The 17,726-nt window shown below is 49.3% G+C and overlaps 1 protein-coding gene across 2 annotated transcripts in view; it reads left to right on the top strand.

Annotated features, from left to right (window-relative positions):
- The window catches only part of MEGF11 (multiple EGF like domains 11), a 284,797-nt gene that overhangs the window by 240,536 nt on the left and 26,535 nt on the right, over positions 1 to 17,726 (top strand). For both annotated transcript variants that reach the window (XM_063652702.1, XM_063652703.1), the window contains 3 exons: positions 10,509 to 10,629; positions 11,557 to 11,720; positions 12,915 to 13,017. In XM_063652702.1, coding sequence (XP_063508772.1) covers positions 10,509 to 10,629; positions 11,557 to 11,720; positions 12,915 to 13,017 — 388 coding nt within the window. The remainder of the gene's footprint in view (positions 1 to 10,508; positions 10,630 to 11,556; positions 11,721 to 12,914; positions 13,018 to 17,726) is intronic.

The raw sequence follows: 17,726 nt of genomic DNA, 5'->3' as shown, positions 1-17,726 counted from the left end.
CCACATGGACCACCTCTTGGGTCTCTCTGAATTTTTTTTTTTTTTTTTTTTTGAGATGGAGTCTCACTTTGTCACCCAAGCTGGAGTGCAGTGGGGCAATTTTGGCTCACTACAATCTCCGCCTCCCGGGTTTAACCTATTCTCGTGCCTCAGCCTCCCAAGTTTAAGCTATTCTTGTGCCTCAGCCTCCCAAGTAGCTGGGATTACAGGTGCCTGCCACCATGCCCAACTAATTTTTGTATTTTTAGTAGAAACAGGTTTTCACCATGTTAGCCAGTCTGGTCTCAAACTCCTGACCTCAAGCAGTCCACCTGCCTCAGCCTCCCAAAGTGCTGGGATTACAGGCATGAGTCACTGCACCCAGCCAGATCTCTCTGAAATGTTTTGGTGTCTGTTTGGGAACTGTTGGAAGGTGTCTGTGCTCCTCCAAAGAGGCCCCTTGAGATGTCAGAGCCATATCACGTATTTGTGCAAATTAGAATAAGTTACCCCTTTCTCAAGACATTCTACTGACATCTGCCAGAAAACTGATGTAATACATACACAAATCTATAATGACTGTCATTTGAATAAAACCTCTAGAGTTGTGCAGTGCACACCCTACACAACTGCACAGAGTAACCTCAGATCACTGGCAGCCTATTCATTTTTGACAGACATAAGTGAGAGTGAATATTACAGGGGCTTCCAGTCCTAACCTTTTTCCTCCTTCCACCTGCATGGGAGCCAGACAGAATGACTCAGCCGCACAGGCTGTGGACACTTCTCCCTCAGCATAGGAAGGCAGGGTCAGGGATGGATATGACAAGTGGCCTCCAAGTCTCTTTCTCATCCCGGTGGCTCTCTGTTCCTCATACCTTATGCAGAGTTTCTTTTCCCCAACATGCACCTGCTGTCAGTTGCTGCTTTATCAGTGACGCGCTAATTAGGTCCAGCGAGGTTTGCTCTGCGTTGGAGAGGCTGCCGTGGCTGGCATTTGGACAAGCTATTCTGTTTGCCTGGTGGGCCACGTGTCACTCTTTCTCCCTAGGAAATTACAAATGAGGCTCCCCACTTGGGAGTCCCACTGTCCTAGCGCTTAGAGTTGGGAGTGGGGTGTGACTGACAAGGGTGAGCAGGAGAGTGCAGCAGCCCAGGGCTGGCATTCTGCTTGACAAGAAGCAGGCACTTGCTTGGCAAGGGGCTTTGTAAATAGTAAAGCATGCAACTCTTGTGTGCTACTGGCATGGATGCGGCATTGGACACCAAAAGCAGTCCCCATTAGTAGCTCCGGAACTCCAGGAATGAAGAAGCAACCAGAGCCACTACAGGCTGCCTGCAGAACCCATGGAAGTAGGGCGGGACTACCCTGTACCTCTTTCATGCCACAGCCTCATTTTATGCCCCACCCCGTCTAACCGGTAGACATTACTGACAAGCTCTGTTCCACTCCCTGTGTATCCCCTGACCTAGCACAGTGTCTGACACATACTGGCACTTAAGAAACATTTCCTGAATGTCTGAATAATTCAACCCATGTGTACTGAACACAAATGACTCAATCCTTATCCTCATGGAACTTGCAATCAAGTAAATGAGAGCTAAATTTTTAAAATGATTATTTCACTACAACTGTGGTAAGTGACACAAAGGAGCAGTAACAAGGAAACCTGCCCTGGAAGTGGGAGGGCTGGGGGAGAGTTAAAGAGTGAGGGCTGGGGGCGTTGGCTCACGCCTGTAATCCCAGCACTTTGAGAGGCTGAGGCAGGTGAATCACCAGGTCAAGAGTTGGAGACCAGCCTGACCAACATGGTGAAACCCCGTCTCTACTAAAAATACAAAAATTAGTCAGGTGTGGTGGCATACGCCTGTAATGCCAGCTACTCAGGAGGCTGAGGCAGGAGAATCACTTGAACCCGGGAGGTGGAGGTTGCTGTGAGCCGAGATCGCGACATTGGACTCCAGCCTGGGTGACAGAGCGAGACTCTGTCTCAAAAAAAAAAAAAAATGGGAGATGAAAGGGACCTTAGGTCTCATCTAGTCTAGTGTAATGGTTAGCAAGACCCAGGGCCTATCACAGTGCCTTGCTTGTCATAGATGCTCAAGAAACACAGATTGAATGAATGAATGAGGAAGTCATCTTGGGCTAGTGCTTTTGCCTCACTTGAACCTATGTACTCTGTCCCCAGGTCCAGGACCCATTCTTGCCTTGAGGCATCCTACCCCACCTACTCCTCCAACAAAAGGATAGCTGAGCCAGGCCAACTTCCTTGATTGCTGGTCCCAGAGTGATCTCTGCTGAGCTCCCACAGGCTGGCAGGCTCATGCCACCTTGGCCTGGATCTAGAGAACTCAGTTCCACTCCATTTACACTGCCTCCTACCCACAGAGCGTATTTAAGGGGACTAGAAGACAAACTCACACAATTGCCTCCCTCTTTTGTGTGAGGGAGGGTCAGCCACTTTCCATCCTCCTCCAATTACTCCAAAAAATACTCATTAACCTCCTGTCCATTGCAAGGAAAGCAGATGATCAACATGAGAAGCTCAGCTGTTGATTAATTTTCCCAAACAGGGCCAAACTACAAAGCAGCATATTGCAGGGGAGAAAATTCAATAAACAATGTTTGAAACAAATTTAATAGAACATATAACTCATTACCCACCGGGGTCTGGGCCTGTGCCGTCACATTATGCATGGAGGCAGGTGGAAGGTAGAGGAGCGATTTGCATCTTTAGTGGGACCAGCGTCGAGGGTTTGTTAGTAGTGCTTTCAAATCAAGTTCAAGATGTTAATAGCCAATACTGCACCTAAAATTAACAGGCCTTTGGATGGGAGGAAGGGTTCACATTCATTCTGCATTCACAGAACAAAGACGCTGAGCAGGACTGGCAGGCATCCCCAGCAGAAGCATGGGGACCTGCCCTGTGGGTGGTGTGGACTGGGGAGATGGGGATAGATGAAGATAGAAAGACACCCAGGCATCAACTTCCAGGTGCTAAGAAAGGGTCAGAGCATCTAGGCCTTGGTGGGTGGTGCTCCCTCAAGATCAGGGCCATGTCCTCTGGATGTCTTGCTCTGTGCTTAGGTGGCAAGCGCACTTTCCATATCAACAGGGATGGCACAGGCCAACCCAGAATTCCCACATTTGGGCTGTTAGCATCCTGTGACCCAAATGAGAGCTAGGAGATTTGAGTTCCAAATGACTGTTCACCTTGCATTGGCTGTGTGATCTTGGGCAAGTCACTTTCCCTTTTTTGGCCTCAGTTTCCTCACCTATAAAACAAGGCAGCTGGACCAGGTGATTCCCAGTGTCCCTTTCAGCTCTAGCATTATGGGCTATCTACCCACTATTAGGACAGTTGTGTGACCAGGCTGAGGCCATGCATTAGCAGAGCAGGTAGACCACAGCTGGTAGTATTCTTAGAGGCCCAAGAGGGCTCCCCATCTCTGGCCCTCCTTCCTACCATTCCTCACACCTTTGGGTTAAGACCCCCAGTCCGGGCAAGAAGGTACTCAGAGTCACAGCTAAAGGGCCCTTAGAGATGACATAGCCAGTGGTTCCCAGCTGGACACTTGTAAAGGCTGCAGCAGGTTGTCAAGAGCAGTTTGGTACATTTCACAAAACCTACGGGAAATCCTGTATTACCTGTGATGAAGCTAACTGAAACACCAAGGTTTTTCTTTTGCTTTTAATTAGAATTAAATTAACTCTATGTGATATCCCTGGTTAGTGTGTGCTGATCAGAAGCTCTGATTGGTCATAGGTGACATCATAGGAATATCTAGATCATGATTGGTGGACAGGAGGCTGCCACTAGAGTCACATGGCATGTGGTCACTGGCCAAATTGTACTTGTCCAATATATGACTGGCCTTGGACACCAGCCCAGAGTGACTGCAATGTCTTTCAAATGGAGAGGGCTTTGTAGGGGGAGAATACTAAAAAGGGTCCTTAGTGGTGAAAAGTTGGGGAGACTGGTTTCAATAGCCTCAGATGATTGATAAAGAAACCAAGGCCTGTACGTTATCTTGCATTAACATGAGTCTATTGGAAGAGAAGATAGACTACTTCCAGCAGGAATTCCGGATGGTGATTTTAGGGGAACAACCTCAATAAAGGACCTTAGGGGACAGGCCTCACTGGGGGAGTGGGCAGAGTTGCTAGGCTAAGCAAAGCACATGACATGCCAAATGCAAACTCCCCAGCTCACAACCCTGGCTCTCATCCTGGCCTTTTCTCCAGTGTGTGACAAGATCAACTGACATGAACTGAGGGCTGGTTTGGGTCAGGCTCTAGGCTGGAGGAGGCAGGTGTAGACAGCACAACCCTTGCAGCCAGTTCCCTGGGAGCAGTGGCCTGCAAGTCTCAGCTCTGCCTTGTGGGCCCACTTTGGCTCGTAGTGGATTTGATCATCTCTAATGTCTGTTCAGCTCAGAAGGTCTTGTCTCCCAGAGTGGATGCTCTAGAGGCCAACTGGATAATTTTTGCCTGTGCTTCTCACTCCCTGGTAGGCAGAGTTGGGCAGGGGGTGATGGGATGAGGCATGGAAGCATAGACCAGATCTCCTGGCTTTCCTTTCTCACAAGAGCCCCATGGAGGCTCAGAGTCAGTGTGTTAGTGTGGGGCCCATCCTTAGACTAGACAATATTCTGTTTCCTGTGTGTGATGAGAACCACAGAACCCAGCCTACCAGGGCCCCTCACTCACATATTATTTACAAAATTCCCATACTCTGCCAGGTACTGGGGAACCCAGACAGGTAAGGCCCCTCTTCTCATGAAGCTTCTAGTCTCTCTGGGAGAGGCAGAGAGTAAATAAGTGGACAAAGAAACATACCTGGATGTAGACATGAGTATACCTGTGTGGGTACTGCCTGGGAGACGCCCAAGGCCAGAGACTGGGTCCCAGTCTCTTCTGTGCCCTTGGAGCCTGCAACATGGCTAGCTCAGAGTTGGCCCTTACTCAGCAAACATTTGCTGAATTGCCTGGCATACAAGAGAAAGCATATGGAAAGTGCCCAGTCCTTCTGCTCCTGTCCACAGTAGAAGCCAGCATGTACACACAAACATCTCATTTCAATTAAACATTTATCGAGGATCCATTATGTACCAGCAGGGGCCCAAGCTCTGAGAATCTAGACATGAATGCAATCAGATCCATCCCCACGGAGCTCACAGGCCTGAGGTGGAGGGAGGCACTGAGCCAACCACAACCCTCCGGTGCTAGGATGATGGTTGCTATGTATGCACCCAATTCCCACCAGGGCTGGAAAGGAGTGTCAGGGAAGACACCTAGGAGAAAATGTACGCAGACATACCCAAGGCAAACACCCACAGAAACACGCAGATGTATACACTGACTGCCTGAGCACGTGTAGACATCAATGCTAACCCATGTAGACTTGGGTCCCAGACAGACCATCATGATTAAGGCTTGTTTGTTAGTGGTCCCTCAAATCAAAAAGGTATCACTACACCTTGGGCCAGGGGATACGCCGGGGTGGGCAGAGCTGATAGTCTAATCTGAGATAGGCTCATGATTGGCTTGCTATGAACATCAATCACCAGAGACTGGCCAGTCAATTATACACCAGGCCTCACCCTCAGATCAGAGGCTAGAAGTTAGGGAATTTGACAAAAAAAACTTTAACAGTTAGTGTAATACTTGTGCTTGTTGAGGTGTTAGAACCCGGTATGCATTGGTACTGAGGCCAGGGGGCCGGGACAGTGAGGTGGAAGAGCAGAGTGCTCGAAGTTAGCTGTGCCAAGGTTACATTCCTTCAGGGCAGAGCTGTGCACTTTAGAAACTGTCTGATTCCCATTTGGACTTTTTGCTATTAGGAGCTGACTGGAAAAAAAACACAAAGAGTTTCTTCTCTTCTCCCACTCAACAACAATCAACACAGAAGACTTCTGTGACCAGATGTGTGGGGATTTATCCCCAGCAGCAAGCAATCAATCAATTCTGCAGCAGACATCAGCTGGGTGCCCTTCAATTCAATTCTGACACTATCTATCTGGAGATAGCGTCAGATCCCACAGGTGGAGGGCTCAGGCCCCAACACTGCTCACCCTCCTGCCTTCAGATGCCAGTCAAAAGCTCCAGGCTGTTTTGCCTGTCTTTTTTTTTTTTTTTTTTTTTCTTGAGATGGAGTCTCGCTCTGTCGCCCAGGCTGGAGTGCAGTGGTGTGACCTCGGCTCACTGCAATCTCCACCTCCCGGGTTCAAGCAATTCCCCTGCCTCAGCCTCCCAAGTAGCTGGGACTACAGGTGCGCACCACCACGCCCAGCTAATTTTTTTGTATTTTAGTAGAGACAGGGTTTCACCATGTTGGCCAGGATGGTCTCAATCTCCTGACATCGTGATCCGCCTGCCTCAACCTCCCAAAGTACTGGGATTACAGGCGTGAACCATCGCTCCCGGCCTTGCCTATGCTTCTAACTGATGGGCTATAAATCGGGGTTCCTGCAACTCCCTCCTTGGGTTCAATTAACTTGCTAGAGAGGTTCACAGAATTCAGGGAAACACATTTACCAGTTTATTATAAAGTATATTACAAAGGATATGGATGAAAAGATGCAGAGGGCAAGACATGTGGGAAGGGGTATGGAGCTTCCATGCCCTCTCCAGGTGCACAATCTTCCCAGAACCTCCATATGTTCAGCTATCTAGAAGTTTTCCAAACCCTGTCCTTTAGGGTTTTTATGGAGACTTCGTTACATGGGAATCATTGATTACATTGCTGGCCTTTGGTGATCAACTTAAACTTCAGCCCCTCTTCCTTATACCTTCCCCCTTCAGCGGGTGGGGCTGTAAGTCCCAACTTTCTAATCCTGCCTTGGTCTTTCTGGTGACCAGCCCCCATCCTGAAGCAGCCATCAGTCATTAGCATAGAAAACGACCTCACTTTTGGCCAGGTGCAGTGGCTCACACCTGTAATCCCAGCACTTTGGGAGGCTGAGGTGGGTGGATCACCTGAGGTCAGGAGTTCAAGACCAGCCTGACCAACATGGAGAAACCCCATCTCTACTAAAAATACAAAAATTATCTGGGTTTGGTGGCATATGCCTGTAATCCCAGCTACCGGGAGGCTGAGGCAGGAGAATCGCTTGAACCCGGGAGGTGGAGGTGGAGGTTGCGGTGAGCCAAGATCGTGCCACTGCACTCCAGCCTGGGCAACAACAATGAAACTCTGACTCAAAAGAAAAAAACCTCACTTTGGAGATTCTAAGGATTCCAGGAGTTGCTTGGCAGGAAACTGGATGAAGACCTAATATATATTTCACAATATCAGAGGAACTGACAAATGCAAAGTGTTTGGAACAGTGGCCCTCAGGGAGTGGTCATTCCGTCCTCCAAGACCATACCTGTAGTGTGTGGTGATAAATGTTCCAGCCTGTGTCAGCTGTGAGGGGGAACGGGGAGCCAGCCCAGACACGGTGATAAAAAGGTAAACAAGGTATTCTTTCCCTAAGAGATGCTGTATCTTTGCACTAATAGCTTGTATAGTGCTTTCTACCCATCAGGCACTATTCTAACTGCTAAACAAATAATAACTAATTTAATCCTCTTAATCCTATGAGAAGGGGACATTTTAATTCCCATTTAACAGATGTGGGAACTGAGGCTCAGGGGATTTAGTAAATTGCCTATGGTCACACGGTGAATAAGCTGTGGAAGCAGGATGGTACCAGAGTCCACCCTCTGATCCCTCACCCCTGCTGCCTTTCAGGATGGAAGATCTGGTTGTTTCTCCTTAACCTTCACTGGCACTAACACACCAGGGGTCCTGGATAAACCACTGCCCCTCTCTGAGTCTCCCTTTTCTTCTCTGGGAAGCAGAAAGCCATCTCAGCCCGGTGGCCTCCCAGGACTGTCGCAAAGACCAGGCATAGGCTTCTCTGGGAGGAAACTGACACAGCATTGTGGGGAGCAGATGTGTCGAGCTTGGCTCCCTGCATCCTGTCCCATGGATCACGGCCAGGGCAGGAGGCCTCTCTGAGCCCCATCAGCAGACCTGCAACAGGGCTCACAGGCAACCTGAGGCCTTGCAGGGAGATCAGGGTTGGGGACACTAATGAGGACGCTGGGAGAGAAACCCCTTCTCTCTGATAGCAGATTCATGCAGAGAAAGGCACACGCTGTGCCCACAGTCTGCACCCAGGCCAAGGCCCTCAGAGGTCAGATTCATATGTGCTATTTATCATCTTGGAGAAATTGGAGTTTTCTGGGTAATGGGAAAGCTAACAGACTCCAGCTGGTCAGGCCTGCTGGGGACTGGTGGGGGAAAGAGCAGGAACCGTGGGGCCTTCGGGGAAGGACTCCACACTCCCTGCCCCCAAGGGCGAGACAGAAGCAGAAAAGGGCTGGAGAGGAGCCTCTCCGTGGCAAAGACCCGCACCCTCGGTTCTCTCTGTGGCCCACATGGGAGTGAAGCCAGATGCCTGGACCCTTAGAGTTGAGAAGGGAGCTCCTTTATGCCAAGCCTGTCATTTCAGAGATGCGGGAACTGAGACTCAGAGACGGGCAGTACATATCCGGTGTCACACAGCTAGTGCGGCCCAGACAAGCTCTGGTCTCCCAGCCTAGACAAATTTATTATCAGGATTCCCACGGAAAGCTTAGGTGTAAGGCCTGAGACGCTGGCTGGAGACACTCCCTAGGGGCTGGAGGTGGGAATTCAACATCCAGTGACCACTTGCTCCAGCATAGACAGCCCCACAGTAGGTTCCTAAGTGGGGAAGCATGTCCTGGGGGACTCAGGGAAGAAAGCCCGAACTCCCTCCCCTGGCATTCTAGACTCCCAGCCTCCCTTTTACCTATCTCCTTCACTCCTCCCTTCAGCCACCCCTAGAGCTTTCCCAGCTCATACTCCTCTGCACTCTTGTCCGCAACCCTCTTCCCACCTGGATCCCCTTTATCCCACTCTTCTCTGATTAAATGCTCCCACCCCTCAAGGCCTCTGAAGCCTCCATTCCTGGTCTCCCTACCCTGTAACTTGCCCCTTGTCCAAATTCCTTACTGGAGCTAACAGCGTACCCACTTACCACTAGAGTGGACACCCAGATTCACCCTTCAGGACAGAAGCACTCATTCTTCCCCAGCTGCCAGAAAGTTAGTGGCTCCCAGGTGAGGCCCTCTATAGACATCGCCCTCCAAGTCAGCCAACTCACCTGAGGAGAGAGTCATGGCCCCTTCCCCCATCCCAGTGGATGGCCAGTGATTGATGGAGGCATAAAGGATCTCCCTCTCTTTCCCCCATGTGGGACAACTCCAGGGGTCATCTCAGCTTCAGAGCTTCCTGCCAGATCAGCAGAAGTTACTGTAACTGTGCCTTGGTTCAACTTTTCCTCAGCCTCGACCGCCTCCCTTATCCCTTATCGGGATTATTCTCAAGAGCTCACTAATCTCTATCTCAGAATGTTTTCCAGGGTAGCCAGTTTAGGATCCCCAGTAATGTAATGGTTAAGCAGCCAGCCTGGGTTCCAACAAGGAGCAACTGGGTTTAGTTCGGTGACCTTGGCAGAGTTAAGTAACTTCTCCATGCAGTTATCTGTTAGGTGAGAATAATCCTGAGGCAGTAGCTTCTATCTCCTGTGAGTGCTGTGACAATTAAATGAGACAGTGTGTGTGGTACATGATATTGAGAAAGGACTCAATATGCATTAGCTATCATTTACATTTAACTTCTCTGAGGCTCAGGCAAATGCAGATAGGATATTACTACTCGTGTCATGGGGTTATGGGTGAGAAATAAGATTGGGAGACAACGGGTTAGACTTGGTGCTGCTTCGACCTAATACAGACTTTGGAGTCAAGGTCCCTGGTGGCTTTACCCACCCTAGAGTTGTGGTCTGGAGGCCTGACCCCTCCAATAACTGAGAAGGGTTATATTAGTTTTCCATTGCTGCTGTAAAAAATCACAATTTAGTGGCTTCAAACAGCACAAATTTATTATCTGACAGTCCTGAAGGTCAGAAGTCTGGCATGGGTTTCATGAGGCTGAAGCCAAGGTGCCGGCAGGCCATGTTCCTTCCTGGAAGCTTTAGGAGGGGGTCTATTTCCTGCTCACTCACAGTGTGGACAGAATTCAGTTCCTCTGGTTGCAGGACTGAGGCCCTCATTTTCTTGGTAGCTGTAAAAGAGCTGTTGATCCCAGATTCTAGAGGCCACTGCATTCCTCAGCTCGTGGCCCCTTCCTCCATCTTCAAAGTCAGCACAAGCGGGTGGAGGGCTCCTCATGATGTATCTCTCTGACCTACCTTCTTTGGTCATCTTTTACTCTTAAGGACTCGTGATTATATTGAGCCCACCTGGATAACCCCTGAACCCCTGACATTCTCCCCATCTCCAGGTCCTTAATCACACCTGCAAAGTCCCTTTTTGCCATGTAAGGTAACGTATTCACAGATCCCAGGGATTAGGACATGGACATGTTGGGGGCAGCAGGGGTCATTATCCTGCCTACCACAGCCATCCAACGTGGAGCAACCTTTGATCCAAAGTTCACCCCCTCCCTTTCCAGGGAGAGGTCTGTGCCATTTCCTGTGCAGCAGGGACCTACGGCCCCAACTGCTCGTCCATCTGTAGCTGTAACAATGGTGGCACCTGCTCCCCAGTAGATGGCTCCTGTACCTGCAAGGAAGGTAATGTGCCCTCTCCCCCAAGCCCATCCCCCACATATGAGCACACTCCCCAGGTGGTGCTGCCAGCTGAGGGGTCTCAGGTAGGGCTGCCCCAACCCCACCCACATGCAAGATCAGGGAGCCTATACTGGTTGGGTTCCAGGCAAGAAAATCCATGCCAGGAATTTCAATGGCAGGAATGTAATGAGGGGATTCATTGCAATGTTGTTCGAAGAGCTGAAGAGCACACAGGGAAAGTGTGCAACCCAGACACATTAACATCTGCGGGAGAAGCTGTTATCACTCCTAGGGTTGGAGGGACAAAAGAAAGAATTCCCAGAGCCTGGGAGTGAGAGCCACCTGGTGAGAGCTGGGACATGGAGAGAGGGGCTGCACCACCACCTGAGGCCCCAGGCAGAGAAAGAGGGAGAGGACACACCTGTCTCTCCTGCTCCCGCTCTCCAGTCTGTGGGCAGGTCTCCCACAGGCAGCCCAGCTGGGAGCCAGCTGAGGGGGAGCCTGGGATGTGCAGCCTGCAGGGGTCAGCCCCCACCACGAACAGGGAAGGGAAGAAATGGTGTGGTAGGCAAAGAGGCCAGTGACCAGCCTAAGAATGGAGAATCAGCCATCCCTCAAACAGAGGGCCCTGAGATAAGCTGCCAGACTCCACCCTGGGCAGAGACAGCACTCCCCACCCGAGCTGGTGCCTGTTCCAGGTAGGATCATCTGCCTGCAGCACAAACAGTGAGCACCCGGAGGCAGGAGACCTGGGTTCTAGCCCCAGCTCTCCTAACAGCTCTGTTGTATTTCTGAACTGTGTGTGGAATGTGTGTTCTAACCCAGCTCTCAGTGGTTTGGGTGGGATGCTGTGTGCAGAGCTGGGGGGAGTGGGCAAAAAGACACACTGGACCTGGATGGAGAAGTGACAGTCCCTTTCCCTCCCCTCAGGGTGGCAGGGCCTGGACTGCACCCTGCCATGTCCCAGTGGGACGTGGGGCCTGAACTGCAACGAGAGCTGCACCTGTGCCAATGGGGCAGCCTGCAGCCCCATAGACGGCTCCTGCTCCTGCACCCCTGGCTGGCTGGGAGACACCTGTGAGCTGCCTTGCCCGGTGAGTGCCAGGGTGGGGAGGGACAGGTTGGGCTCAGCATCCCCTCACGCCCTTTCCCTGGTGTTAGTTTGTCCACAAGAGTGCACAGAGAAGAGCACTAAGCTAGGTGATGGGACACTTGGATTTAGGTCACAGTCCTAGTCCTAACCTCTCCGTGGCTATTTTACTACTTTGGCCCTCATCCCTCTTGTCTATAAAATGGCAAATACTTGGCAGATGTGGTGACATGGCATCACTTTTCCCGTGCTGCTCTTGGTAAACATTATTGACTCTGGCACTCGAGCTCAAATGCAGCTTCAGATTCCTTCACAACCCAATGCTACAAGACAGCCCTTACTAATCCATGAGAGTTGTCATTCATTGGTAGATAATGTCTAAGCTTCCTTCTGGTTCCAACAGTCTGTACTTTTATGATCAGAGTGTGTGGTGACTAAAGCAAGCACTGTTCAATAATAGCCACTCAGACTTAATTACTGGATCTTATAGGTCTGAGATACAAATAAGTTAAACTCACTGATATTATATTGCTGGATGAGCAATGCAGTCCTTAATGAGCAATTTGGAGTCCTGCAATCCTGGGTTCAAATCTTGGCTTTGTCACAACCTTTGTTACCTTGAGCATGTTACTTCACCTCTCTAACCTTGATTCTCATCTTTAAAGTGGGAATATAATGGAATCATATCATGGAATTGCTGTGAGGATTAAGAAAATTTAGGTATATGAGGCTCTTGATACCTGATAAGCATGTAAGAATTGGTGATTACCTTCTTCCCCAGCAACAAAGAATAAATCATAGTCATTCCTCACAGGTGATCAATGTGTTAACAATTTGCAAAGTGCACCTTCGTTTACAATTTTAGTTAATGATCATTACAGGCCTTTGAGCTTGACCACTGAAAAGCAGAGCAGGAGTATCACCTCCCTCCCAACCTCATACTCCTGTTAATGCAGCCAAATAATTCTTCAGAGTGTCTTCATGGCTGTGTTGATCCCCACTTACAAAACGTGTCCCCATTGTGCCCCAGCCCCAGTCTCCCTGCATCCCTGTGGGGTTCTGGCTCAGTTTTGTCATCAAGATCCAGTACATCTCACTGGACCCTCCAAAAGTAAAAATTAAAGAAAAGATCCACAGAAGTACACAAACCTCTGGAAGTTTGGGTCTGATCATTTTTCTCTCCCTGTCTTCTCCACAGGATGGCACATTTGGGCTGAACTGCAGTGAACACTGTAACTGCAGCCATGCTGATGGATGTGACCCCGTCACAGGCCACTGCTGCTGCCTGGCTGGATGGACAGGTAACCTTCCCTTGCTGTGCCACCACCCAGGTACTGTGAAACTGGGTTCTTGGTATTCTACTTCTCTTGACCGTTCTTTCTTCTTCAGTACCTCTCTTCTTGATCCCTGAGTATGCATCTTTCCCTTTATCTGCTCTGGGTTCCAGTTCTCCATTCCATTTAATTCAAGTAAGTATTTATTGAACATCTATTAGGTATAAGCTCTGTCCAAGGCGCTGGGGTCACTCCAGTAGGTCAAAAGCTGACATATGGTGGGTGTAAGTGCTCAATCTAGGGAATATGATGGAGAAGGGGACAAGGGCCTTTCTCCTTAGTCCAGTCTCAGAATCCTGGTCCTTATATCTATCCTGTCAGCCTGCCTCCTAAATACGAGGTGAATCCATCTACTTCTCTCCATCCCACTGCCACCACACAGTCTGCTGGGCACCATCCCGCATCTGGCACTGCCTTGGCCTCCGCTCTTGCCCAGCTGCATTCATTCTGCACCTGGTGGCCAGAGTCAACTTTTCAAACCCAGATCTGCCATTTCAGTCCCTGTTCAGAATGCCTCAATGGCTTCCCACGACTCTTACATAAAATTTTAAATCCTTACCATGGCCCAGGGCCCACGGGATCTGGCTCTGCCTGACTCCTCCACCTCACTCTGTTCACTTTGTGGCTCACTACATTCCAGCCACCAGGGCCACAGTCTACTTCTTCAGGAAGCCAACCACCTTCCTGACTCCAGGCCTTTGTACATGCCATTCCCTCTGCCTGGATCATTCCTTCCCCTTTTCACCTGATAACTCCTTGTCTACCAGATTTCAATGTAAAGCTTTCTTCCTCTGGGAAGGCACTTCCCCTGCTACAATACCCACCCCCAACCTGACCAAGATAAAAGCATCCCCTTTATTAATTCTTCTACTCTACACTTTTCCTATTGTGGTACTTAAATCAGAGTTCAATGACAACTATGGTAACTGTTTATTATCTGCCTCCCTAATGTGGCCATCAGCTCTATGGAGGCATCTGCCTTATTCACCATCGTATCCACTGCCTGCCACACACTGAGATATGGATAACACGGTAGTTAAGAACCCAGCTCTGGAGCCAGACTGCTGGGGTTTATGACCTTGGGCATGTCGTTTAACCTTTCAGGGCCTGAACTCTCCATCCATAAAATACAGATAATTATCCTTGCAACTACAGGGTTGTTTTGAAGCTTAAATGGGTTACTACCTATAAAGGGCTAACAGTGCCTGGCACATAGTAAGTGCTCAATAAAAGCAGGCCATGAATACAGGAAGTGCTTAATAAGCATTTCAGGAGTGAACCTACTAGCCAGTCCCGAGGTGATGAGCAGCAAAGAGAAAGAAATATAGTCATTTCTGGCAGTATAGGTTCTCAGATAAATAATTAACACCAGGTTGCTGCACAGCCTGTGTTCATAACCAGAAAGTTTCTAAGCAGCCAAGAGCCAGGGACATTGCTTCCTCTGCAGTATCTCCAGCCTGGCTTCCCCTGCCCTGCTGGCTCCTGCCCCTCAGTAAAGAATAAGGCTCTACCCTGGTCACTGGCACCCTAGAATCTCAGCAGGAGCCAAGTGGAAATCAACTTTAATTTTTCATTGCCTTAATTTTGAGTGAGCCGATTAAGATTTTAACGACATCTAGTGCTTAAAAATTGTCTTTGGTGAACAACCTTTCAGCAAGGCCTCTGCTGTTCTAAACCTAATTTCCCCAAATGTGGTCCTGAAGTCTTTTCAAAGAAGTGATTGATGTCCTGAGGTTTGTCATGCAGAAGGGGGCCAATGAGGGACAGAGATGGGCCTCCCACTGAGCCCTCCCCACTCACCTCTGCCTCAAGAAAAATCCGTGCCTAACTTCCCAGTCCCTGGCACACTGCTCATTCCTTGGCTCGGCACAGGTTTGGGGCTGCCCTGAGCTGTGCATGTGTCTCGCCTTAACCCTCATAAGCCATAGGCTTACTGACAACTGGCATTTTGTCTTATTCATCTTGCCCTGCACATAATATGTGCTTATTAAATGTTTACTGAAATAAACTGGAAGAAGTTGGCCTGTAACCATTCATGATTTTTCCCCTTAAAGTGGTGGAGGCTTTAAAGATTATCTCCACCAACCTTCTCATGCCACAGGTAAGTAAAAGGAGTTGTCTGGGGTCTCAGGACATTATGGCCAATAGGATGAGAGACTCAGGATTGTATCTTAAGGGGGAACCATTTATTCAATAAACTAGCATTTATTGACTCAAGCAATTACCAAGCCTTTATATTGGCAGCTACCTTGTGCCCAGCACCATGCCAGACTCAGCAGTAAATGGTAAAAAGCAACAGTTTCTGAGTACCTACTGTGTGCCAAACACTGTGCTGGGCACCAAAGATGCAAAAATGACCAAGATGGCATCCTGTCCATGAGGAGCACCTAGGTAAGCAAAGTCAGAAGTGTCAGTAAGCCATGGTACCTGTCTTCAAATTGCTGGCAGGGGAGACAGGACTCGTGTATGAAGCTTTCAAGTAACAGGTAGAGACAAAGCTGTATGCTTCTGATTATCAAAGAGATGCTTGTCTCCCTGGGCAGAAATCCAAGAAGGCTTCCTGGAGAAGGAGGGCCCTAAACAGACCCTGAAGGATATGGGCTGCTGAGTGGCTACTGGCTTCATTGCATGAACTAGAGATCAACATGTATGGATTCCTAGCCTAGGTTTACCCACCAATATAGATGTGGGGGTGGGGAAGAGTCCTGAAAAATAAAGCAAGGGGATTCCCTAGAGTAAGAAAGGAAAGGACCTCTGAGGGGGACTATCCCTATCCAACTGCTGGGAAAACTGGGGCCCAGGAAGGTAACTGAAGCTGCTTCTTCAGAAACTATAGCTGGGAGCCTCCCACAAGGCCAAGGCCAGCCCCTTTGATCATATCAGTAAGTCGCTTCTGGAACTGGACATTCCATATGGGGAAATCCTTGACCCTTCTTTCCACTTAGATCCCACGTCTTAAGCTCCAAGAAGGTCTTGGGACATATAAGAACCACAAACAGGAGCGCCACTCCCACAGAAACAGGCCCAGAATATAATAACTGCCAAGTCCTAGAACCCAGTGGGACTTTGCGGCCACCTTCAGTCTGAGAATAAACATGGTACACTCATGGTTCTCCATCTCCATAAATGAGGACCCCTTTTGACATGAAAACACTAAGGATTCCACAATGAGAGTAGCTATACTTTTAATAGCCATTGGCTGGGATAAACACAATAGCAACCAGCTGCCACGAATTCAGTGGTGCTTTCACATACACTGTGTTTTATGAACACAGTAATACCTATAGTTTTAGGAAAGAGCAGTGTCTACGTGTGACACACGTGCCTTGGTCAGCTGGCAAAGAGTGCTTGGTGTGCAGTGGAATTGGAGGCCCTGTGGGCAGTAAAGCTCCACCTCAGTGCAAGGAACAGCTTTGTTCCTAGGCCTGTGGTCTGAATCCTGGGTTTCCAACAACCATAGGCAAAAGAAATCCTAGGCCAGCGTAGTGGCTCACAACTGTAATCCCAGCACTTTGGGAGGCTGAGGTGGGCGGATCACTTGAGACCAGGAGTTTAAGACCAGCCTGGCCAACATGGAGGAACCCCATCTCTACTAAAAATACAAAAGTTAGCCAGCTGTGGTGGTGGCTCATACCTGTAATCCCAGCTACTCGGGAGGCTGAGGCAGAATTGCTTGAACCCGGGATGCAGAGGTTGCCATGAGCCGAGATCACACCACTGCACTCCCACCTGGGTGACACAGTGAGACCCTGTCTCCAAAAAAAAAAAAAAAAAAAAAAGCCTTATGGCAGATCACAGCTTTTGTTATGCCCAGGAAAAGGAGAAACTTGAAGATGGATCCAAAACCTTGAACAGTTTTATGGTTTCCACTTTCCCAAGCTCCCTCTAGTCAATCTATGATGCCTGTCCAGGGTTCACCTCTTGGGCACCTGAACCACCACTGGGAGAGACCCCCGTCAATGGGTAAAATATGGCAAATATGGCTGCCAGATCCCATTCTCTGGGGAGGAAACCACTTGCCCCCCCCCCCCCCCGCCACCCAACCCACACCCCACCTACCCACCCACAACCATTTCCCAGAGAGTGGCATCTGAAGCCTCTACCCTGCTGCAAAACTGAGACATTACAGGGAGGGAGCACAGATGGTGGGCTAGACTGAGGAACAGGAGGATGAGTAAAGCCTGTTGCATCCCCCTCCCTCTCCCCTCTCCGGTGGTTCCACCCTCCCTCCCCTCTCCTCACCAGCCCAGGTGGGCTTGTACAATTCCAGTCTGCCTCTAAATTGGTCCCACGCTCTCCTGCTGCTGCTAGGGCTGGCTCTGTTCACTGGGCATGAGTGTCTTTCTCCTTTCTTTCTCTTTCCCACAATCACTGTCCTTATAACAAGGCAGACATGATTTTTCAGCTAATTCTGCCCCTCTCTGAGCCTCTGATATTCACCTTCTGAAGCCAAGCCAATCTCCTGGGCTCACATGTTCCATTTCCCTAATATATGTCAGACTGGAAGCCTTTCTGCCTGGGAAGAAAACCTACCCCAGAGCTGGGGCATCCAGCCTCAGGCCTTTTAAAATTCCTTCTTCACCTTCAGGCTGTAGGGAACCTAACACACATTTCCTCTACCTGAGCCCAAAAAGACTATAATATAGACTTTGTTTCTTTTTCTTATTGAGAAATTC

The sequence above is a fragment of the Pongo pygmaeus genome, chromosome 16 (genome assembly GCF_028885625.2).
Source record: "Pongo pygmaeus isolate AG05252 chromosome 16, NHGRI_mPonPyg2-v2.0_pri, whole genome shotgun sequence".
NCBI lineage: Eukaryota > Metazoa > Chordata > Mammalia > Primates > Hominidae > Pongo > Pongo pygmaeus.
This window is presented reverse-complemented; position numbering and strand designations above follow the sequence as displayed.